A 24425-nucleotide genomic window follows, 5' to 3' on the forward strand; every position below is an offset into this window, starting at 1 on the left:
AGGTACGTGCGAATCTGTTATGGTAATCCTAGCAGCTATCCTTCCCATCTTAAATCACAACAAATGGTTTTCTGCCCTGGACCTTCAGGACACTTACTTCCATATAGCAATCCTGCCAAGCCACAGGAGGTTCCTCAAGCAATACATCATGCTGCTTTTCGGCCTGTCTTGCACTTCCTGGGTTTTTACCAAGTGTATGATTGTGGTAACAGCATACCTCAGGAAGAGGAGAATTCTTATCTTCCTGTATCTCAACCATTGGTTATTGAGGGCAAGTCCAAAGAGGAAGTCCTCTTTCATGTTCATTTCACACTACACTTACTTGATCATCTAGGTCTCATCCTAAAAATTGGGAAATTAAGGTTGGCTCCAACTCAAAGAATTGAGTTCGTTGCATCCCTGCTTTACTCTGAGCTCAAGAGCATTTCTGCCAACTGAGCAATTCCAGGCAATTCCCCACCTATGTCTGGAACTGCAGTCTCAACGCTTAATCACAGCCTAAGCCATATGGCTGCAGATCCACAGCTAGTCCAATATGCCAGACAACACCTTCATCCTCTTCAGAAGTGGCTGAAGTTGATCTATCATCCGATTCATCATCCCTTGGACTGGCTGGTCCACCAATCCTGGACTCCTTATGGTGGTGAATGATTAAGATATTGTGTTCCAGGGCATTCCTTTTAATCAGTCCTCACCAACCAAGACTGTAATCACCAATGCCCCCTTAATAGGTTGGGGAGCACATCTGGGATTGCTGAAAGTTCCAGGTCTTTGGTCAGAACAAGAAGATTCTCTGAGTATCAATGCCTTGGAGCTTCGAACCATCTACAGTGCCTGTCAGACCTTTCAGGATCACATCATGGGCTCAGTGGCACTCATAATTACCAACAATACCACTGCAATGAATTACGTGGACAGGTGAAGGGGGAGAACACTCCAACATGCTGTACCAGGAAGCGATTAGGCTACGGCAGTTTTGCATTGGGAAAGACGTTACCTCCACAGCCGATCACTTCCCTGGGATACAGAATCACCTGGAGGATCACCTCAGATGAAATTTATTCCTGAATCATTAATGGTCTCTGAAGCCAGGGTCCTGAAGTCCATCTTGCAGTTTAGAGCATTCCGACGATCAACCAGTTTGCCACGAGAGAAATAAGAAATGCCATCTGTTTTGCTCTCGAAGGGGTCTTCGTTCAGGCTCTTCTAAAATCAAAGTAACCCTGTGGCTGCACCCTAAGATTTATCCAAGGCAGTTTCCCAGTTTCATTTGAACCAGACTATATATTTATCAGCGTTCTTCCCCAAGCTGCATTCAACCCCAGAGGAAAAATGTCTTCATGTACTACATGTCAGGGGATGTTTAGCTTTTTATCTGGAGAGGACCAAATCTTTCTGTTCCTCATCTCATTTGTTTGTTTCCTATGCAGGCCAAATTGAGGGTCAAGTGGTCTGTCATGAAAATAGCGGGAAGAGTAGCAATCTTTATGTATGCAGTAGCCTAAAATCCCTCCTTGGCAGCTGTACTGGATTGCCTTACCTGTCAGGGGCTAAGCAGTTCAAATAACCTAGTTGGCACCTGACCAGAAGGACCAATGAGAAAAGAAGATACTTTCAAATCTGGGAGGGAAGGATTTGTTTGTTGTTCTCTTTTGTTGTTCCCTCTCCAGGAGAGAGAAGCCAAGCAGGTAGAATATCTCCTGAAAATATACCTGATATAATCTATCTAAAACCACAGAAATTGTAAGTAGGGCAAGGAAATGAGTTAGGTTATCTTTTGTTTTGGCTTGTGAATTTTCCTATGCTACAGAGGTAGTTTTAGTCCTGTTTTTGTAACTGTGATGCTGAGCCCAGAGGGAAAACATCTGTGTTTTAAATCTTTTTATTACCCTATAAAGTTACCGTCCATCCTGATTTTTGCAGGTGCGATTCTTCTTTGTTTATTTAAAAAAAAAAGTTCTTTTAAGAATCTGATTGATTTCAGTGTTCTGAAGACAGAGTCTGGTCTGTGCTCACATTGCTAAGGCAACTGGTTGGTATATTATTCTCAAGCCTCCCCAGAAAAGGGGGTGAAGGAACTTGGGGGAATGTTTTGGGGGTATAGAGGTTCCAAGTGACTCTTCCCTGAATTTTTGTGTAAATCACTTGGTGGTGGCAGCAATACCGTCCAAGGACAAGGAAAGGAATTTGTGCCTTGGAGAAGTTTTAACCTACACTGTTAGAATATAAGCTTAGGGGGGTCTTTCATGCAGGTCCCCACATCTGCCCCCAACCCCCACTGAGATCTCTGACCATGGTCTCTTCACAAACAGTCTTCAGGTGGATAACTTCCTGTATCTTGACAACATACAAAGTAGCCTGAGCTATATTGCCTCAAGAGGTGTCAGCTCATTCCACAAGAGCTTAGGCAATGTCCATGGTATTTCTAAGTGACATTCCTATATTGGACATTTACAGGGCTGCAACTTGGTCTTCTGTGCATGCTTCTACAAACTACTATGCCATTATTGCTGCATCCAAGTCAAATGGCAACTTTGGGAAGGCAGTCCTGCAGACTCTGAACCCTACCTCCTATTAGTCCTGCTTTTGAGTCACCTTAGTAGATTACATTGCTGCGTCTGTTTAAAAAAAACCGTTACCTATCTGTAACTGTTATTCTGTGATGCAGATGTGTATTCTACATCTGACCCTCAGTCCCCTCCAGATCTGAGTCTATACATCTGAAGTTTGATGTGAAGGAACAGAGGGGATTGGGGTGGCATCCCCCATATAAGGCTAGGAGCAGGGCTATGGCCACAAGATGTGAGCATTGCCCCTATTGGTGCTGCTAGATAAAAGTCTCCAGCTCCAGTGTGCTGGGCATGCACACACCTAAGTAGAATACATGTCTACATCTCATCTCGAAGAACAGTTCCAGGTAGGTAACTGTTTTTTCAGTTGCCTCACTCTGAATTTTATGTCACATTAGCCTCTGTCCAAAATGAAGAAGGAAATAGGAGATCAATACTTGGGGTTTGCAAAATCCCAAACTGACCTTCTGTCGTATGGGTACTAGAGGCCTCAATCCAGCTGACATCGACTCAGCCAAAAAAACTCCAGCTTTTCTTCTGTAACTTGCACGTTGTAATTATGAGGGTTCAATACCAAAACCTGTAGTATATAAAAAAAAGGTCATTAGGAGACCAGCTGGGCAAGGTGGAGTTGTGTTGGGTACATGGAGCTTGGATTTCCTAAGGTACAAAGGAGAGAGGATTTTTTTTAACTCCACCATACCTGTCTGGCCTCTCTATGTTTAGTGTGTCAGAGGATTGGGAAGTTGTATTGAGAGAGTTTTTTCATGACCCTGTTGTATAGCTTCAGGGACCTTCTCATATAATTTGGGCATAATGACCAACTAGAGATATATGGTTGCCACAGCCATGATTTTTGTGACGTAACTGTGACTTATAGTTTTTTACATAACAGGTTTTAATAATCCACTGAGCAAGGCACGTCAATGGATCCTTACACACTAGTTTCTATATGTATGTCCAGTGTAGTCTGAGCACTGATTGTGACCTGATTTTTTTTGTTTATAAACTATTCACTTCTTATTTTAAGCAATATTTTGCTCAAAATAATGCCTCCATGACAGTTTTTTTTCATTTTTCTATAGATTTTTCTTCTTTTTTTCTTTCATAGCATTTGCAATCCATGACACTTGCTTTTTTTTTTTCTTGTGACAGTCAGTCAGTCTTAAGTACTACCTGATTAAGGAAGGTTTGGCCTCAGTCCATGACAAAGGATAGAAACGGTCCTTACACTGAAAAGCAAAGATTCATCTAGTCCATTCCTTTGCCTTACATACTGATGTTCAGTGAAAAGAACACATATAAAAAGGTTAGTTTAACCTTGACCCTTGTCAGTTGCTTGAGGACAGGAAGTAAAGTTCACTCTCTTACCCTCTCTTACCAGCACTCCAGTATGTTACACTTTTATTTCATCTAGTTATATAGTTTTGTTCCAGTGATGCAGGCAGCTTTCTCTTATTCTCATTTATTTTATCTGCCTTCACAATATGATTTACAAGACTGGTTCACATTCTAATAATTCTTGGTGAGAAAAGGCCTTTTAAAATCTATCTAGCATAAATCTTTCCTTCCACAGCTTCCAGTCATGGTATACGTTTAATCCCCTTGTGAGTAGAATATATAATGTCCTAGTTCCTTGTGGGTGCCCTTCAGAGACCTCAAAACTGGAATGAGATAACCTTTCAGTTTCCATTAATTGCAGAAATGTTTAACTCTTTGAACCTTTCCTCTTCAGACAGATTTTTCCATATCGTAAATCAACCCCTCCTGTTTGCTTTCTTTTGGTGCATGCCAGTGATGTTAATAAGTTACTTAAATACAATACAATGTATCCAAGAACTTGCAAATACAGATTTGTACTACAGAAATCTTCCAAGCTAAGGCTTCCATGGTAGAAATTGAAAAGGAAAGGAACACTAATAAATTTTCTTTTAGTGTGTATTTAGATTTAGTAGTTTGTTAGCAATAAAGAAGTCAAGCTATATAAATCTTATAGCAATTAGTTGTAAATAAAATTGTAAATAAATATATTGGACATCTTAAATATAAAATATATGCAAAAATTATATTAAAATATCATTGTTTAAGTTTCAAAGACAAGCACTCAGAAGTTAGGAAATGCCAGAATTAAGGTTGCCTTTGTGCTTCAATCACTACACGTCTTCCAAATCCTACAACAAATGAAGCGGGGGTCCTACACACAACAGTTTAACACTTCACAACCCTTATGCATTCCCGTAGCATAGTCCATCATGTGCACTGAATGAGGCAGAGGAAAAAAATAGTATGTGATCATGTCATTAAAGACTACATCCTAATGCATGTATACAGGAGGGCCAAATGAAGATTGCACAAGCAACCTTAATTCTAGCATATCCTAACTTTTGATTGTTTGACTTTGCAACCTTAATAATGTTCTTTTTACACAATTTTGTGTGTGTGTTTGTGTAATTTCCTAGGTTTTTAAAAAAGCAAACTGAAAAAACAGATTCCACTATGGGTATCATCAGCCGGGTTAGAACCTTTAGATCCACAGCTCAGTTCTTGCCACTGAAGCTAACAGTAACTGATAGAGGATGACAATTTATTGTTGTTATGTGGACCAGCAGTAGAGGGGAATGAGACATTGTGCCAGAGGGTTTCACTGATACTTTTGACAGAAGGGAAATATTGACTCTGGGGTTTCATTGCAGGCTGCAGGGGAGTGTGCTCTAGTGGGCACAGATCCTTCTGCCCTCATTCCTCCCAGCCCTGATCCCTTCTGCCCTGTACCCTTCAGCTTGTCCCTGTACAAATTCTGTCTTTTTACCCCAGCTCTTCATGCCAGTGACTCACCACTGCCTTCCAGTCCTAGTTTCCTTGTCTAAACAGTGCCAGTTTCTGCCCCTCCTCTCATTTTCCAGTCATTTACATACCCTTCCCCCACACTGGCTCTCTGTCCCAGTTCCTCTCCTGTTTTCCCCCATCCCCCAGCTCCCTGTCTGTCGTCTTATACAGCCATTATCCTTTCTCCCCCCCTACACCCCATCTTTCCTGGCTCCTAGTCTTCCCCTTTTCTCCCTAGTCTCCTTCACCCAGTCTGTTCCCTCTGCTCTTTCTGCCCCCAGGTCCAGCTCCTTACTCCTCTGCATTCTAATCAGATTGTTCCTCTTCCTTCTCCATGCTGCTGAGGGAACACTCAGAGCACAAGAGAGACAGTCTCCCTGCTCTCAATCCATGTGCCTGGCAGCAGCCAGGATTAGCAATTGCAGGGAAAGTCCTGCTCAGCCTTTGCAGTGAACATGCCCAGCGTAGATGGAATCTTTGGAGAAATTAGGTGCTACACTCTAACAAGTCTCTGCTGAGCATCTGACAGTTTTCAGTGTCCTATAGTTTGGCCATTTTTTCATGAGGATGGCAAAAGGAACATATCTGACACACAGGCCCATCCCTTTGCCAAACTTCACGTCCATACTCCAAAGCATAGCAGACCTAGAGCTTCTCAGCAAAACAGTTGTAAGAACTTTTTAACATGGGCAAAACAACATATTTTTCCCTAATCTCATTCTTGTTAATGGCTGGGCCATTTTTGCTAAAACTTGCAAAAATATTCAGCCTGAGGCAGACACCCAGCATAGGAAATTTCATCCCGGGCAGTTAAAGTATGGCAAAGTTATAAGCAACTGAAAACAACATATTATTGTGGGAAGTATAGAACAACCTTGTGCTACCAGCTCCCCCTATAATGATTTAGGTAAAGTAGTCGTTCTATGCAGAGGTATAACTTATGAGAATATTATGCTAGGTGCAGGTTTAAATAACATGGCTTTTGAGGTATTTTATATTTTTCATATTTACATATAACACTTTGTAACTTGTCTGACAGAGGCTGCCTACACACTGCTGCTATACGATGAGCTATTAGAATGGTCTGACCGACCATTGAGAGAATTTCTAAACTATCCCATGCAAACAGAGTGGCAGCGCAAAGAGTATCTTCACCTTACAATCATCCAGAACTTTGACCGGGGAAAGGTAAGTGTGTTTGATTATTGATTTTATCATGAATGGTTAGTAGGATTGTAAAATCCCCTCCAGTTTTTGCAGTGTTTATTTCTTATATTCAGGGAAATGACTGCCATATAAAAGTGAGCATTTGCCATAAATTACCACACATGGTGTCTGAAATACTGTTGATTAGGACTTGCATAGTGCTGTTCAAATGGAAGTCTCAGGGAACTTTACAAAAGATAGTGTCATTTTCCCCATTTTACAGATGGGAAAACTGAGCCACATAAGGACAGAAACATGCTGAATTCACACAGATCAGTGGCTGAGTTGGGACTAAAACCCAAGTCTCCTGACTCTTAGGCCTGTCCTCTATCTACAGAACCAGGCTGGCTCCCTTGAATAGCAACTGCAGCAGCAGTAGTACTACTACTAATATTTCAGATGCTGCTGTTGGTAAGTTTTAATGGTGACCGTAGTATATTGTCATTATTCAGAAATCTTATCCCAAATTAGAAGGAAACCATAGCTGATTGGTCTGAAAACTGGCACAAATATTGGCTACCAATATTATCTGGTTAAAAATTATACTCTGCTTAATTTTTAATTAAATCTCTCTCCTTGATAATTGTTACACAAGTACAGATAGATACACTGTAATTTTTTGTATCTGGGGTAATAGCCATGTAAATTTTTGTAAGTAGTAGAATTAAAACTGATGTTGAATGCTTGTTAGCAACGAGTCAGAAACAATTTAAGGATACTCTGAGATTGTGAAACTGAAAACTTGTTTTCAACCAGATTGTTCCTCCTCACCCAAAAAAATTCAAGGAAGGAATATTTTTCCTAATTTTTCTACTCTTTTATGTTTTGTATAGGAGCATATAACCAGTCTAATAAATCCCATGTTCAGTGCTAGAGGAGATGGATATCACTTCATTAGTGATCTCTACCTTCTGCAGTGGCACAGTGTGTCTTATCTCAGATGATTCCTTTTATCTACTAATTCTGGAAATATGTGTTTTGATGCCTCAAAGAGTCCAGAAGTTTAGTTAGGGAGTTTTGCCCTTATCAAGGTACTGCAGACAGTGGGTATTATGTTCAAGTGTGTTTAGTAACTGGGAGTGCAGTTCAGTCAGCCTACAAAGAAGGAGCTTTAATAACATATTGTGAATTGTCACACAACAGGTGTTGTCTGTGTTATATCCTTGGGGTAGCAGCCTGCCTCATATTTGTTGGCTACTGGGAAATTGTAGCAATAATAGAAGATATTTGGAAAGCTATTTGAAATTACCACAAAGCATGATTCCTCTCTCTCTTGAATATTTCTATAACCTATTTGTCTTCAGTGTTGGGAGAATGGCATCATCTTATGCAGGAAGATTGCAGAGCAGTACGAGAGCTATTATGACTACAGAAATCTCAGCAAGATGAGGGTAATGTACCTGGGTGCATTTTGGTCATTCATAATACGGAGCTCCCTTTTGATTAGAGTTTAACAAAATAATTCTTAGCGTATTAAATTTGGCCTTGTAAGCCTAGTATGACTAGTATGCAGTCCTTACCTTTAACTCTTATTTGTTCCCTATAATGTATATGTCAGAAATGGCCAAACTTACTGACCCTCTGAGCTGCATATGACAATCTTCAGAAGTTCGAGAGCTGGGGTGCACCTACCTGGGCTTGGGGCTTCAGCAGAAGTGGGACTAAAGCCCTGAGCCTCGGCAGTTGCTTCCCACAGAGCTGAAGCCCCGAGACCTCCTTCCCAGCTAGGCAGAAGCCAGAGGTGATGCATGCGGGGGGGCACATGGGTTCACATGCCTCCCCCTTCCCACCCCCGATTTTTTCCAGGGTTTGCTGGCTCCGCTTAGTCACATGGTGCCTCTGGGTCCCTCTCCTTGTGCGACACCTGCTGGAGCCAGAAGCTGGGAGCTGCAGCCATAGGGAGAGGCAGCGGCAAACAGCTGGGAGCTGCAGGGAGAGCTGCCGCTTTTGCTGCTGCCTCTGCCCATGGAGCTAACACCTGGGAGTTCTAGGGAGGGACCCCTGAGGGTAAGAGGAGGTCATGCTGGGGGGTGGAGGGGAGCAGGTGCTGACTCAAGCTGTTGTGGGGGTCTGAACCTTTAAATTGTGTTCCCACCCATGCTCAGCAGGCACCAGTCATCTCTGGCAGAAGCCCCTACCCCCACCACCCTGCCACAAGGCAGAAGTGTTGAGCCCCCTCTCCCCCCTGTCTGGTAGGTGAAAAATGAGGGGGGACATGAAAGGTGCTCCATTAGCCACATTTTACCGGTAAAACAGCCACTGGTTGGCCACACCTGGTGGGTGTGTGTGTGTGTGTGTGTGTGTGTGTGTGTATATAAGTATTCTGGAATATATGCAGAACAGTAAATGGATAGATTTTCAATGCTTTCATTTTGGGCAGCCATCCAATTGGACTGCTGCTGCAAAACACTTTTAACACACGAGTGAGTTCAAAGCTGTACTTTTGTTGTATTCATATTTCTAGCTAACACTATACACAATCACTCTGTTATGAGCAGCCACCCACCTTCATTATTCTAATTGCTTGAAAAGCAGAGCGATTGATCATTAGTTTTGTATAAATATTTTTCTGAGAGCCATGATTTTTTTTTAAATGACAGTTTAGCAATTCAGAACCTAAATGAGGGTTTTGTCCTCTTTCCTGTTAGAACCTTCCTGTTCCACTAAAAGTTTTTTTTAGGAACTCAAAAGCATATTTAATATTTAGTTTGCTCTATTGGAGAGATAGAGCCACACATATAAGCAGCAGCAAATTCGGTATTACAATGAAAATTTTTCCCTTAGTAATGCATAGGGCAGCAGATTTGTCTCAGCATTTTTTATCAAAAATCATAGAGCAGACACAGTAAATTTACTAAAAGTCATAGGTCACTAAATTTACTGTGACTGCTCTATGATTTTCAATGAAACATGTCTTCCTCCTCCTCCTCCTCCTCACTCTGACAGTGGGGCACAGACCATTCGTAACAGCATCCCTCCACCCAGACCTCGCAACCCTAATCCTGGCCCAGTGTGGAAGGGAGGCTGGGGGGACAAGGAAGAATAGAGAGGTCACTGGGATGGAGCACCACATTACAATGGAGGGGCAGCCAAACCTCAACAGCACTGCAGCCCCATGCACCAGGTTCCAGTGCTGCTCACTGAAGTTTGGCCCCTTCACCTCCTCCTACCCCCAGTCATGACAGAGAGGCAGCTGAGCCAAACCTGACCAGTGCTACAACCCCGCATACCCAGGTCACAACACCCAGAGTGGGCTGCCAGGTCCAGCCCTGTCGGACAGGAGCCACCACTGCGGGTTGCATCACAGGCACACTAAAAAAGTCACAAATGATGGGAAGATTGCTACCTGACACTTTTTCACATCATGACAAACCTGCATCCCTAGTCTTCCCTATTTAATTGGTTCTTGACATATCTATGTTGTGAGTATCTGAAAGTCTGAAATGCCAAGTAGTCATCCAGTACGTATGCACTGTTGATGTTAATCTGACTTTGTATAAAACTGAGGTTTCTTCAAGTAATTTAAGGAGAATGGCAATTAATATTACTTCTGGTTACATTTCCCCCCAGAGACTTCAGTATTAGCAAATTAACAAAATTGTATCAATAACTGACTCATGTTGATCCTTTTTTTTTTTTTAACACTATTGTAAAATATTGACAGAGAACCTGTCTCTTGAATCACATCAAGGAAAAACAGGAAACTTTTGAAACCAAGTCACTTTGTGCCAATATTTTGAGTGAAACAACTACTGTATATATTGATCAAAGAAAGGATTTTTATAAATTTTCTAGACTGAAATTTTCAAATGATCCCAAGGAAGTTAAATACTCAGCTTCTATTGATAGTAAATTAGATTTGGGCACCTAGCTCCCTTAAGCAGGATTCTTTGAAAATCCCAAACTTTAATGCCCTGTGCTCATGAAAGTGCCCATATTATAGCTAAATACTTGAGTAATCAGCAAAATACTTTCAAACTGGCTGTGAGGGGGGGAGTGTCTGTGTGTGGGTGTATGTGTATATAATAAGAATGTAGATAGTAAATTAGGAAGATTAAAGAAGAAAAATGTGCACATCTTTATTATTCTAAGAGATTTGTGTGTTGATTTTTCACCCGAAAACAATCAAACAAAAACAAAAGGTAATATCTGTTCTTCCTAAGTGAAAATATCTTCACAAAAATTCTTGGAAGCTTTCAATCCACTATAAAAGAGCCATCTAGTTCTCCTTATTGCTAATTAGAACTGAAATGTGATTCTAATACCTTGGGGCACTGAGCAGCTTCTTCTCTGTAAAAGCTTTAAGTATAAAACATATATTTCTTTTTCTCTATCTTATTCAGATGATGGAAGCTTCTTTGTATGATAAAATCATGGATCAACAACGTTTGGAGCCAGAGTTTTTCAGAGTTGGATTTTATGGGAAAAAGTTTCCATTTTTCTTGAGAGTGAGTAAATTCAAAATCAATTTTATTCACTAATTCTATTAGTCATGCTTTCATTCATCATCTCTTCCCCTACTTGAGAACTTGATTATGTCTTATGCCAGTTCTTTCTTTGTAGGAGATAGAAAACTCCAGGTGTTTTATCTAATGGAGTAGCCTCTTAATATTCTTTTAGGGGATTGAGATGTTTGTTTCCACAGAGTGGACAACAGCTCCTCCAAAACCATACATGTCTTGAGCTCCAAGTATGTCTCGGCATACAAATGAGAAATCAGGCATCAGCTGTGGGATACTAGGGGAGCAATGCTTCCTCAAGAACCTTACTCCCATTTTGTTTTTATTAGCGACTGCCCAGAAACCTGTTGGTGTGTTTTTGGGGGTGGGGTGGGTTCTACTGGGCAAAGGGGCAATTGGAGAAAGTAATCAACACCACCCCTTTACCAAGTACAGACTAGGGATAACTTTTTCAGCTACCTATGTCTCATTTTGAAAAAGGGCTTAAATACTTAGGATCCTAAATCCCATTGATTTTTAATGAGACTTAGGCTCTGAAGTGCCTGAGTCACTCTTGAAAATGGAATTTAAGTGCCTTTGAATATTTTTACCCTAGTTTTCCCCTTGTGTTGACCCAGCTGATTTAACATTATTGCTTGGGAAATGGTGAATGTGCATATTTACTCCTGATAACTTGGATAAGATCCTATACTATACAAAGATGAGGCCCTGTCTTAAGTCCTGTGCCCTCTGCCCACGGGTATAGGAAGCTAATGAAGAATTATTTCCATAGCACTTGTAGGTATCAGCACAACCATTGTAAACAATCAGTGCTGCATTGGGAATTCCATTGGCATTTGATGGTTTATGTGAGGTTCATGTTGCACACACAAATGTTTAAAAACGGCCAAGCTGACCTGGTAGTGCAGAGGAACAGTGAGTGGTCATGTGGAAGATTCAGAGTTGGAGCAGGCTCAGTTACCCTTATTCTCTCTTCCCCTCTAAGGCAGGACAGGCAGAATATATCAGGCTGGTGATCTGCGCAGTCTTTAGAGGAAGAGGCAATAATAATGCATTTTGAAGGTTTCTTGTCCCTTCCCTTTCTCCAAGGTGCATATCTATAAAGCAAGATTTTGGACTAACGAGCAAAAAAATTCAGTACACCACACAAAGGACTTATGACTCTCCTGTTGCCTTCACCATCCATTACTTTACATTATCCGTGCATACTTTCAGCTAGTAAAAAAAAATGTTTGCCTTTCAGATCACAGCTTACAGAAATATGTAATGATTAGATTTTTCAGAATGCCTCAAGCAATAAAATGTATTTTATATGACACAATTACATTTGTTCCTTTTGACTAAATCACTTTTTCCCTCGATATATATTCGTTTTCTGCTTTTGCCTTTTGTTACTTACCTTTTCCTTTGTTCAGCTAGTGCAATAAGCATCCCCAAAAGCCCTCTTTTAAAAGTGTGTGTCTTTATTTAATGGTACCCAGTTATTTTCATGTAACTAGCTCTGCTTCTTCTGTACAGAACAAGGAGTTTGTTTGCCGAGGACATGACTATGAGAGATTGGAGGCTTTCCAACAGCGAATGTTGAATGAGTTCCCACATGCCATTGCGATGCAACATGCCAATCAGCCAGATGAGACGATCTTTCAGGCAGAAGCACAGTGTATCCATACTTTCACAAGATCATACTCTGCAGTTTATTTTTGCACACTTTTTAAAAAAAAATATATATATATATATTGTTACAGCCAAATTCACATATGATCTAATTCCACTGAAATAATTGGAATTAGAAGTCAAATTCTTTCCTGATGTAACACTTTTTTTATTCATGATTTCCTCAGGTAAACTATATCCAGTCATTCTTCTCAATGTTTTTGTTTCTTTCTTTAAAAATCCTTGATAGGAGATTACTGATTAAACATTTTGATTTCATTTAAATTATTTTGCAGAACTGTCAGACTTGGAGCACTAGTATGTCAGTTTAAGTTGCAATGCTTCTAGTTCTTGATTTACAGAGCATGGCATCATAGGCTATGGTGAAATCTGAAGGAATATCCATTGTTAAATATTTTAATTTCTGTATACTAGATAGCTGCATTTTAGAAGTAATTGTGACTTGTTAAAAGAAAATAATGGTCTGGAAGCTTAAGGATGTGAACTTTCAGAATTTTTATTCCTTCCAGCTTCAGGAATGAGCCTGCTTGTTTTGCTGGTAATAAGCTAGTTTGGCCCTTAACTTTTTACACACAGATCTGCAGATCTATGCAGTGACACCAATTCCTGAAAGCCAGGAGGTCCTGCAGAGAGAGGGTATCCCAGATAACATCAAGAGTTTTTATAAAGTGAATCACATCTGGAGATTCCGATATGACAGGCCATTCCACAAAGGGACCAAAGACAAGGAGAATGAATTCAAGGTACAGTACCGTATAGTTTCCTGTGCTACTGATGCTGTTCAACATTGTTCATAAGATGGTTTATAGTTATGTGCTGAATGAAGTAGATAAGAATAAATTAAATGGACCATGCAAATAATGGTAAATCAAGTGTCATTTCCATACTCTTCTGATTTTAATTAATAAGGAAGACAAACATAATGCAAGATTGTCACTTGTCCTACATACCTGAGTGAGTGAGAGTGAGAAAGCGTGAGAAGCTCCCTTACTTCCCTCCACACGCTACCTGCATAAACTACCTATGTAGCTTTGCAGGGGGAGAGCAGTGTCCACACAGTTTTCTAAAACAGTTAAACTGGCACAGACTGGGAAGTAAAGTAATCTGCGCCAGGCATAAGGCTGGCACAGGTGATTCCTCCTGTAGAAGAAGAGGGAAGCTGGGACCAAACTGTGACTCTTTAAGTTACAATATGATTCCTGGTCTGAGCTTGTGACATGACAACTACATGCTATCTTGTAATCCAGGTCCTAGCCACAATTTAGTCCCTAATAAATAAATTGTTATTAATCCTAGTAACAAAAACATTGGTGTGCGGAAAATTCACCTATTTATTTTCCAGTGCCAACCTTAACACTGACCCACAAGACACTTAGAAACTCTTTCAGCATATGCCTGCCTGGTTTTATTTATATACATGTATAAAGATATTCATCTCTTAGTAATGTATATATGAAATACATTTGTATATCTTGTGCTTCAATAAGGGAATTATTCAAATTGATAAAGTGCATTATCACATGTTGGTATTGCTGTAAACTTAGAGTAAGAACTATAAGGGTAATAAAAAGCACCATAAAAATGAGCTCAATGAATCAATTCTATATTCTGATCAAGGTTTAGGATTCTTTAACTGTATTTTATGTAAGTATTATATTGTATACTGAAGGAATCTTGTAATTCAACAGACTTTTATGTCATAATAAATGCTTTTAAATTACTTTAAGATATTTCTCTAAAAGGCACTTAATAGTATTATGTGTGTGGGTGCGTGACATATGCAATACACTCTGATATATTGTAGGAATTGATAAAGGAGAGTGAGTCACTCTTTTTAAACATAAGTATTTTTCCCATTTATTCCGTATCTCAGGAATACAAAAACTAGAAACTGTCCTTTTTCCCAGCTGATTAGGTTTTGAGTAGCTTTCATCTGTAGTCCATTTAGAGGACAGACCAGGATATTATTAAAAACAGTATCTTCCACTCATGAGATCAACAGAAATTAATAGTCAGTCCTAAACGGTGAAGAAGATTGCATATTGTACACTTTTGGGTAGTCATTTGAGCAGTTTTGGCTATTACCACATTTCTGCCATTCAATATCACAAGAATGAAGAAATCCATCAGTTAAAAAAAAAAAATTGCAGAAGATTTAACAAACCACAGAAAATAGGGCAAGATGGCAATAGCAATGTGCATTTTAGATCATGTCTCCAAAAGAACAACACACAAAATAATTTGCTTTTGTATTTTGCAGAGTCTATGGGTGGAAAGAACAACATTGATCTTAGTGCAGAGTTTGCCTGGGATTTCCCGCTGGTTCGAAGTGGAAAAACGTGAAGTAGTGAGTATGAAGAGATCCGTTAATAGACTCTTGCTTCTGAGTTCATTTTGGATACTGGGTTAGCAACTAAGTTACTTCTTTATATGTACAGCATGTAATAAACCAGATTTAAAGATTTATTAGTAATATCTAGAGTTGCTAGTGGCAGGAATCCATCTCAGCCTGCTTTTTATGCTGAATAAAGCTAATAAATGATTTTTAAATCCTTCTATGATATCTAATTCCCATAAATAATTGAATAGCACAGATAGGAACCACCAACTGTCATTGTGATTGATTCAAACAATTCAAGCCAAAAAAAAAGAAAAAAAAATATAGTCAGAGGTGACACTTAATGTCAGCAAGTTATTTCTTAGAACCTGGTATGACAGGGTTCAGGGCTTAGAATATTTCTAGCCTAACATGTCTTTGGTGTACTTGAAAGGTAATCATTCTCAGGGCCCTCGTTCTGCTATAAGTGACGGGGGTGGATCCCTCTCTCTGCATGGAGTCCTCTTAAAGTCACTGGGTCTCTGCATGGGCACAGAAACCTGCCTACATGAAGCTCATTGTAAGATCAAGGTCTAAAGTAGCAGCCCATTACGAACAGCTTGTAATTTATTGTTTTTCTTCATAGTTAAATTTCAGGGAAACTTCTCTAATACATTCGAAATATATTCTGAAAAATAATCCTTCTTGTTCAAAGTTCTCTAGCTAACCTGGCAAGTTTCAGGCCCAGAGGGTTGGCACATGCCAATATTCTCCCTCTTGCCAAAGAAGACAGTCCAATACTAATTAGTCCCCATTCAACGCACAGTTACTGCTGTACAAATTATCTCCTTGAAAAAATGTACTTTTTTCTCTCTTTTTTATTTTGTTATTTTGTTTGTCAGTCTTTCTGTCATCCTTCTGGTATAGTCCCAACTGAAAAACAGCTACTCAGTTTAGTACAAATTTAGTACACAATTCTGTGTAAAGCAAGAGAAAATCTGTTAGCTGATTGGTACTGTGGCTGCTGCTCCAATACACGTAAATTCTGAGATCAATACTGCACAGCCCAATATTTTGCATGAAAAACGTCACCCCAAAATAGCAGGAGGCCCTACCTTAGGTACCTTTATCACCATTACAATCAGTTTTTGCCAACAATTATATCTGAAATACTACAGTTTCCTCTATGCTTAGCATAGCGCGTAATTGCATTGTCTCAAATACCACAGTGTGGTAACATTTGGTAAATGATGACAACTATAGAGGCCATAGAACAGTCTATTCTCTACTCTAGCTACTGAACTGTAAACTTTCTTCTGCCTTTCAGTCTTCTTGCAGTATATATTAGCAGCTAGGGAAAATCCTGTGAGCCTTTAGTAAGGCACAGAAATTTATATCACTCCAGGCCTGATAATGAGTGCCTTGTTAATTTCACCAGGAGTTAAAGGGCTCAGTATTTTGCAGGAGGTGCTCACCAGCCTTGCAGAGTCAGATAATATGATTTGCTGGTGGAATTTGGTCCTTGCTTGTGTGGTTAAAGTCTTTCTGTCTTTGACCTCATATATCACAAGGCAACTCAAGCATGTAGGAATTATCTACAAATATAGGAGAAATTAGTAATATAGAATAACCTTCTTTAGAGTCTAGAATTCAGCAAAAACAGCCTTTAATAAATTATCTCTTAAATATTTGAGAATTAAGCATGTTCTTGGTGATTTTTTTTTTCCCCCAGGTGGAAATGAGTCCCCTTGAGAATGCTATTGAAGTGCTAGAAAATAAGAACCAGCAGCTGAGAACTCTGATTAGTCAGTGTCAGACCCGACAGATGCAGAATATAAACCCACTCACAATGTGTCTAAATGGGGTCATAGATGCAGCAGTTAATGGTGGAGTTGCTAGGTACCAAGAGGTAAGCAGTTTATTTATAAAATATATATTACGGATCTATTGTATCATCTGTTTCATGCATAGTTTTACTAATTTTAAGCTCTTTCTGTCTAACTCTTGCTCTGTATAAAAACATACAGATGGTATTATATATAATGGGTGCAAATAGTACTAATAGACACTGCATTATACATAATCACCTACCCTAAAATAAATATCAAAGGGTCGGCTATGACACCCCTTGAGTGTCGTCGTGCCCATGCCCTGGTATATTAGGAGATGCCGGCCCTACACCCTCTCACTTCCTTCTTACCACCTGGGATGGTTGGTCAGAGCACCTTGTCTTATGTTGCAAGAATGGTAGCCGTTAGCCCATTGTCTATCTTCTTTGTATATAGTTTGTAAGTACTTAGTTAGCTATTAAGTTAAGTGTCAGGTTAGTTAGAGTCCCTGCTGGGATTTCGCCCCAGAGAAGGGCATGCCCTGTTACCCCAATTTCAAACCACGCTCGTCATGCAACAGGCCGATGCCTATTAGTGACCTCCATGAGAGCTGTTTGAAGTGCTTGGGGGAGTCCCATAGGAAGGACAAGTGCAGAATCTGTAAAAACTTTCATCATAGAACCCAAAAGGAGCAGGATATCTGCTTGAGGGCCGTTCTCTTGGAGGCTGCACTTTGTCCTGTGTCAGAGCCCTCCCGCTCGGACCCCACACCGAGTACCTCAACATCGGCATGGAGTGCACTGCCAGCACCGGGCTCTGTTCAGCACCATTCCCACTCGCTAATGCCTAAGAAGCAACAAAAGAAGAAGAGCCTCCCAGCACCAGAGGGGAAAGGGACTTAAAGCAAAGGACCTATGTCAAGTCAAGTGCCTGTACTGAGGCTTCCCGGGGGTACCGCTGCCGTCGGACCCCCTGGCCTGTCCAGAGATCTGCCTCCGAGTCCTGGGAGCGGCAGGGGACCCCGGTTTCTCCTAGGTCACTCGTTGCCCAAAGCGGCCCCAGGGCTAAAGAACAAGCAGGCCATCTGGTACTGCTGCTGCCGCACCAGGCACCAGACTTAACTAAGACCTAAACATCTAAGGGCAAGCCAGTCACTGCTGACCCACAGGTGCGGCATCTGCAGCTACGTCATGGCAGCAGGGACAGTGTCCCGCTCAATAGCCATGCTGGAACCTGTGGGATGTGCCCATAAAGCCCGTCCCATATTCCCACCAGTCTTCCCTGGCCACCTCGGACAAGCCGCCTCTGAACACAGCACCGAATCCAATGCGGGGACAGTGCAGCAGGCCCCAACACCTAAGGAGCCATCCCCAGAGAGGGAAGGTGAACTCCCCCCTCCCCCGCAGTGCAATCATCATCGTCTCTGGATGAAGCAGTGGCAGGTCCTTCCCCGACAACTTCCAGGAACTCCAGACCCTTCTTAAAAGGGTGATTACCAATATGAACTTAAAAAGTGAGTTCGCAGAGGAGTCCAGCGACCTCGTTAATGTTATATCCTCCTCCAGTGCCTGTCCACCCAGGGGTCCTTAAGATCGCCAAATTGCTGTGGCAGACCCCCTCTTCCATTCCACCTATTTCTGAGAAGGTGGAAAAGAAGTATTACATCCCTGCAAAAAGGTTTGAATATTTGTACATGCACCCTCCAGCGGCATCGCTGGTCATGTCTGCTGTTAAGGAAAGGGATAGGCAGGGCCAAGTCAGTGGCACGCCAAAAAACAAAGAAGCCAGGAGACTGGACTTGTTTGGCAGAAAAGTTTATTCGCCTGCCAGCCTGCAATTTTGGGTGTCTAACCAACGGACCTTTTTAGGCAGGTACCATTTTAACAGCAAATTCAAGGAGACCTTCCCACAGGACCAACCCCAGGCGTTCGCTGCTTTGCTGGAAAAGGCACAGCTGTGGCAAGAGGGGTCCTCCAGATGGCCTCTGGGACACTACGGACTCACAGGCCAGGGTGGTCGCCTCAGTGGTGGTCATGAGGTGCATCTCCTGGCTGCAGTTCTCCGGGTTATCCCAGGAGATGCAGGTCACTATTCAGGACTCCAATTTGAGGGGCCATGTTCACAGACACAAGGCTTCACGGCCTTAAAGACTCCCTAAGCTGTCATGAGAGAAAAGGGAAGGTCCCTTCATGGACTGAGAACTGGTTAAAAGACACAGAACAAAGGGTAGGAATTAATGGTAAATTCTCAGAATGGAGAGGGGTAACTACTGGTGTTCCCCAAGGGTCAGTCCTAGGACCAATCCTATTCAATTTATTCATAAATGATCTGGAGAAAGGGGTAAACAGTGAGGTGGCAAAGTTTGCAGATGATACTAAACTACTCAAGATAGTTAAGACCAAAGCAGATTGTGAAGAACTTCAAAAAGATCTCACAAAACTAAGTGATTGGGCAACAAAATGAAATTTAATGTGGATAAATGTAAAGTAATGCACACTGGAAAAAATAACCCCAACTATACATACAATATGATGGGGGCTAATTTAGCTACGAGTCAGGAAAAAGATCTTGGAGTCATCTTGGATAGTTCTCTGAAGATGTCCAAGCAGTGTGCAGAGGCGGTCAAAAAAGCAAACAGGATGTTAGGAATCATTAAAAAGGAGAGAGAGAATAAGACTGAGAATATATTATTGCCCTTATATAAATCGATGGTACGCCCACATCTTGAATACTGTGTACAGATGTGGTCTCCTCACCTCAAAAAAGATATTCTAGCACTAGAAAAGGTTCAGAAAAGGGCAACTAAAATGATTAGGGGTTTGGAGAAGGTCCCATGTGAGGAAAGATTGAAAAGGGTAGGACTCTTCAGCTTGGAAAAGAGGACACTAAAGGGGGATATGATAGAGGTATATAAAATCATGAGTGATGTTGAGAAAGTGGATAAGGAAAAGTTATTTACTTATTCCCATAATACAAGAACTAGGGGTCACCGAATGAAATTAATAGGCAGCAGGTTTAAAACAAATAAAAGGAAGTTCTTCTTCATGCAGCGCACAGTCAACTTGTGGAACTCCTTGCCTGAGGAGGTTGTGAAGGTTAGGATTATAACAGTTTTTAAAAGAAAACTGGATAAATTCATGGTGGTTAAGTCCATAAATGGCTATTAGCCAGGATGGGTAAAGAATGGTGTCCCTAGCCTCTGTTCATCAGAGGATGGAGATGGATGGCAGGAGTGTGATCACTTGATCATTGCCTGTTAGGTTCACTCCCTCTGGGGCATCTGGTATTGGCCACTGTTGGTAGACAGAGACTGGGCTAGATGGACCTTGGTCTGACCCGGTACGGCCGTTCTTATGCCACCCTCCGCTCCTTGGGGCTTCATATCCACAGACCAGGAAACTGTTCGTCCCACCACCTCCCCGGTCTAGGTCCTAGGGGACTCTCCGGCTGGGCACCTATAGGAGAAAGGATAGAGACAAGGGGTCTAAGCGGCATTACACTTTGTTTTCCCATTTGTCTGCTCAGCCTGGCCCTTCCAGGAGTCAAGGAGGCCAGAAGAAGTCATTCTGAGAGTGTCCTCGAGGACACTGCCTCAGTCAGTTCCCAGGATACACCCTCCCACTCTCTTTCCTCAACCATCTGTACCCCTTCCGGTTGGCCTGGTCACAGCTGACCTTGGACCGTTCGGTGCACAACGTAATATCTTCCGGGTACACCCTGCAGTTCGTGGCCAACCCTCTCTCCCACCCCCCTTCCTCATTCCTCTTCAGGGACCCTTCTCATAAACAACTTCTCGTCCAAGATGTTGAGAACCTCCTACACCTGGCAGCAGTAGAGGCACCGGGACATGAAAGGAAAAGGTTCTACTCCCGCTAGTTCCTAATCCCGAAAGCAAAAGGGGACCTCAGACCTATTTTGGACTTGTGTTGCCTCAACAAGTCTCTCAAGAAGTTGAAGTTTCACATGGTCTCCCTGGCCTCCATCACCCCCTGCCTGGATCTGAAGGGCTGGTACACTGTCCTCAACTTGAAGGATTTCCATGTTTCCATTTTCCCAGGGCACAGGCACTTCCTCTGTTTTTGCTGGGCCAGCACCACTTCCAATTCACGGTGCTGCCCTTTGGTCTCTTGTCAGCCCCAAGGGTAGTGATAACGTGCATAGTGCCAGTGGCCGCTTACCTGAGGTGCCAGGGTGTTCAAATTTACCCATACCTTGACAACTGGCTGATAAAGGGCTGGTCCCAGGATCAGATACAGTGGCATCTTGATCTGGTTTGCTCCACCTGTCGTGACCTGGGGCTGTTAATAAATGAGAAAAAATCTACTTTAATTCCAGTGCAACATATAGTGTTTATTGAAGTGGTCCTCAACTCTACTTGGGCCAGAGCCTTCCTCCCCACAGCTTGGTTCCAAGCCATGGTGGATCTTCTCTCGTGCATGCAAGCCCACCCTCTCACCGCCACTCTCACGTGCCTGCAATTGTTGGGCCACAAGGTGGCCTACACTTACATAGTCCGGCACGCATGGCTCTGACTCTGTGTGGCTGACATTGGTCTACATCCCCAACAGACACAGCATGGACCATGTGGTCAGGATCCTGGACCTGTACTGTCATCGCTCACTTGGTGGCAGAATCCTGCATCAGTGTTGGAGGGAGTTCCCTTCACAGCTCCATCCTCATCAGTGACCCTCATCTCCAATGCCTCAGACCTGTGGTGGGGAGCCCACCTGGGCGATCTCAGAACACAAGGTTGTTGGTCAAGTCACCATCGCTCCCTACACATCAACGTCAGGGTGCAGTTTTCCTGGCCTTCCAAGCCTTTCTATCTCACACAGAAAGCATGGTGGTCCAGGTCCTGCCAGACAATACAGTGGCTATATTCTATATCAACAAGCAAGGCAGAGCCAGATCATCTGTCCTTTGCCAAGAAGCCATCAGGCTCTGGGACTTCTGTGTACAACGCAACATTCATCTCGTAGCCACCCACCGAGGCCAGGAATGCTTTGGCAGATTGCCTCTTCAGGACTTTCTCATCTCACCACAAGTGGACCCTCCATCTGGAAGTGGTCAGCATCAACTTCCAGATGTGGGGGACTCCCCAGATGCACCTGTTCACACCCAGGCAGAACAGGAAATGCCACATTTTCTGCTCAATTTGGGGGATCGACAGAGGCTCCCTGTCGGATACTTTTCTACTCCCATGGTTGGGGGCTCTCTTGTACACCTTCCCCCCAGTGCTGTTAATTCACAGGGTCCTCATGAAGTTCAAGCAAGACAGGGCAAAGGTGATCCTCATAGCACTAGCTTGGCCGCACCAGCACAGGTTCGGCACACTGCTGTACCCCTCGGTGACTGTTCCATTACAGCTGCTGGTCAGGCCAGACCTGCTGTTCCAAAACCACGGCAGTCTTCTGCATCCAAACCTGGCAGTGCTGCACCTGATGGCTTGGCTGCTGCGTGGTTAAATGCAGAGGAGCAGAAGTGCTTGGCCGGTGTTCAACAGGCCCTGTTGGGCAGCAGAAAGCCTCCTACCAGAGCGACCTACCTGGCCAAATGGAAGCGGTTCACTTCTTGGACCTTGGTGAAAGGCTTTTCATGCCATTTATTTGTGCAGGTGCTCTCTGTGTATAAGCTGAATTTCAGTTTGTTAAAAAAGAACAGCAGTATCTTTAAATATAAAAATGGGTCTATAACTGTGATACGTGATTTTATTATTCTGTACTGCTGTGGGAAGGGTTGGGGTTTTGTTTTGAAAAACGTGGTGCCCTAAAGCTGTTGTAAACATATTCATCAAACTTGTTGTGACTTTGTGCCATGATTATGTTCTGCTTAGGCATTCTTTGTGAAGGAATATATCCTGAACCACCCAGAGGATGGGGAGAAGATCACACGCTTGAGAGAGCTGATGCTTGAGCAGGTAAAATGGAGAAAAGACATAGCAGTGAGCCTACTGTGTATTCTAGCTGAAATTGATATGTGCCCGGATAAGATATGAAATTGCAATGTTTAGCTGCTCAGTGGCCCTCAATATTTGCTGTATAAGTTTTCAGATAGCCTGCAACTCTCTATAAGTAGGTTTCCAACTGTAGTTAACTTAATCTCTCTGATCCTCTTCATCCTCTTTTCCTCTCTCCAAAAAAACTGTAAGTGGACCAGTAAGAGGCAGAACATCCTTTCATATGATGACATTTGCAAATATTTGTTTTATTTGCATGTTGTTACATATTTTACCACTACGACAGACTGACTCTGCTCTGACTAAAAATTATTACAAGTGTAGTAATAATACAACTTGTATTATGTTAAAAAAAAATTTCCACAAATATTTGCCTGACTAGGAAATAAAAATAGACAGCAACTAAGGAATTGAGAGGTTGCACTTTATATTAAAACTTAGGATCGCTATTTGATCTTTGAACTGTATTGTTCCTTTTTTTGTATTGTATTTGTTTTTATTATGTGGTTTGAATTGCTTAGTGTAGAAGTTACTATCTATGGAAAATAAAGATAGATGAGCTGCATAGTTTGTGATGAATTGAAAGGAAGAGATCTGCTCGGAAATGACATTAATTACTATGTCTACTTTTTGTTTTGATATCTTATTTCCCCTTTGTTTCACCAATAAAATAAAATGTGAAAAAGGAACTTTAAATATTCACTTGGTTAAGTGATAAGCCAGATACACTTTACCTACTTCCTAGGCTGGTCAAAAACATCCAACAAAACATTTTCCAATAAAAAAATCCTTTTTTGTCAAATTAGAAATTTTCTGTAGGAAAAATCAATTTTTCATTGGGAAAAACCTAGATGAAATGTTTTATTTCTGCATGTTGACCGCATAGACTCCCATGATGCACTGCAGTGGCTCAGTTGCAAGGAAAGCCATGATGCATCATGGAAGATATAGTCCAGCTGGAGAGCAGGGCCCCTACGAGAGAATGGAGCACAAGGGATCTAAGAGTAAACTTCCATGAGGCACCATAACACCTCAGAAGCAGAGATTAATGTTGACCTGCCCTGAAACAAAATGGTCATTTTCACATGTGATGGTGAAGTCAGTGCAGCTCTGCTGATTTACACCCTTTGAGATGCTGGCCCAGAATGTCCGCTGGATGCTCTCATTCAAAGATATTACAACGTAATGTAACTATTCTATTTTACGTTAATTTGGCTCATCATTTAACTAAGCCAATATTTTAAATCCGTCTAAGTAAATCTGAACAAGATAATAAGTGATATGTTTTGGTGCTATTACTCTCAAGCCTGGTGCACCTTTGTCCTTCATATAAAGCCACCACATTAATTATCACTGCTTAGGAGATACCTGGTAGTGGAATAACATGGGCTCTATAGTCAGGATGTGCATTCCAAGAACTGTGTTTGCACACATCCATGTTGCCTGCCCCAGATCTGCTGGCTCCTTACCAGAGTTATCCTCTCTCACATTTCTATGCAGTGACATTTTCTTCCCAGTATTGTTTGGGGAAAGTCTTCATTCATATTTTTAGAACTGCTTATTCACACATTCACACTGAGTCATTGG

At 41.9% G+C, this 24425-nt stretch overlaps 1 protein-coding gene across 6 annotated transcripts in view; it reads left to right on the plus strand.

Moving 5' to 3' along the window:
• The window catches only part of DOCK4 (dedicator of cytokinesis 4), a 423715-nt gene that overhangs the window by 382165 nt on the left and 17125 nt on the right, over positions 1-24425 (plus strand). For all 6 annotated transcript variants that reach the window (XM_050935998.1, XM_050936000.1, XM_050935999.1 and 3 more), the window contains 8 exons: positions 6436-6584; positions 7907-7993; positions 10946-11050; positions 12581-12722; positions 13313-13479; positions 14997-15083; positions 16786-16962; positions 22716-22799. In XM_050935998.1, the coding sequence (XP_050791955.1) occupies positions 6436-6584; positions 7907-7993; positions 10946-11050; positions 12581-12722; positions 13313-13479; positions 14997-15083; positions 16786-16962; positions 22716-22799 (998 nt within the window). The remainder of the gene's footprint in view (positions 1-6435; positions 6585-7906; positions 7994-10945; positions 11051-12580; positions 12723-13312; positions 13480-14996; positions 15084-16785; positions 16963-22715; positions 22800-24425) is intronic.

The sequence above is a fragment of the Gopherus flavomarginatus genome, chromosome 1 (genome assembly GCF_025201925.1).
Source record: "Gopherus flavomarginatus isolate rGopFla2 chromosome 1, rGopFla2.mat.asm, whole genome shotgun sequence".
Classification (NCBI taxonomy): Eukaryota; Metazoa; Chordata; order Testudines; family Testudinidae; genus Gopherus; species Gopherus flavomarginatus.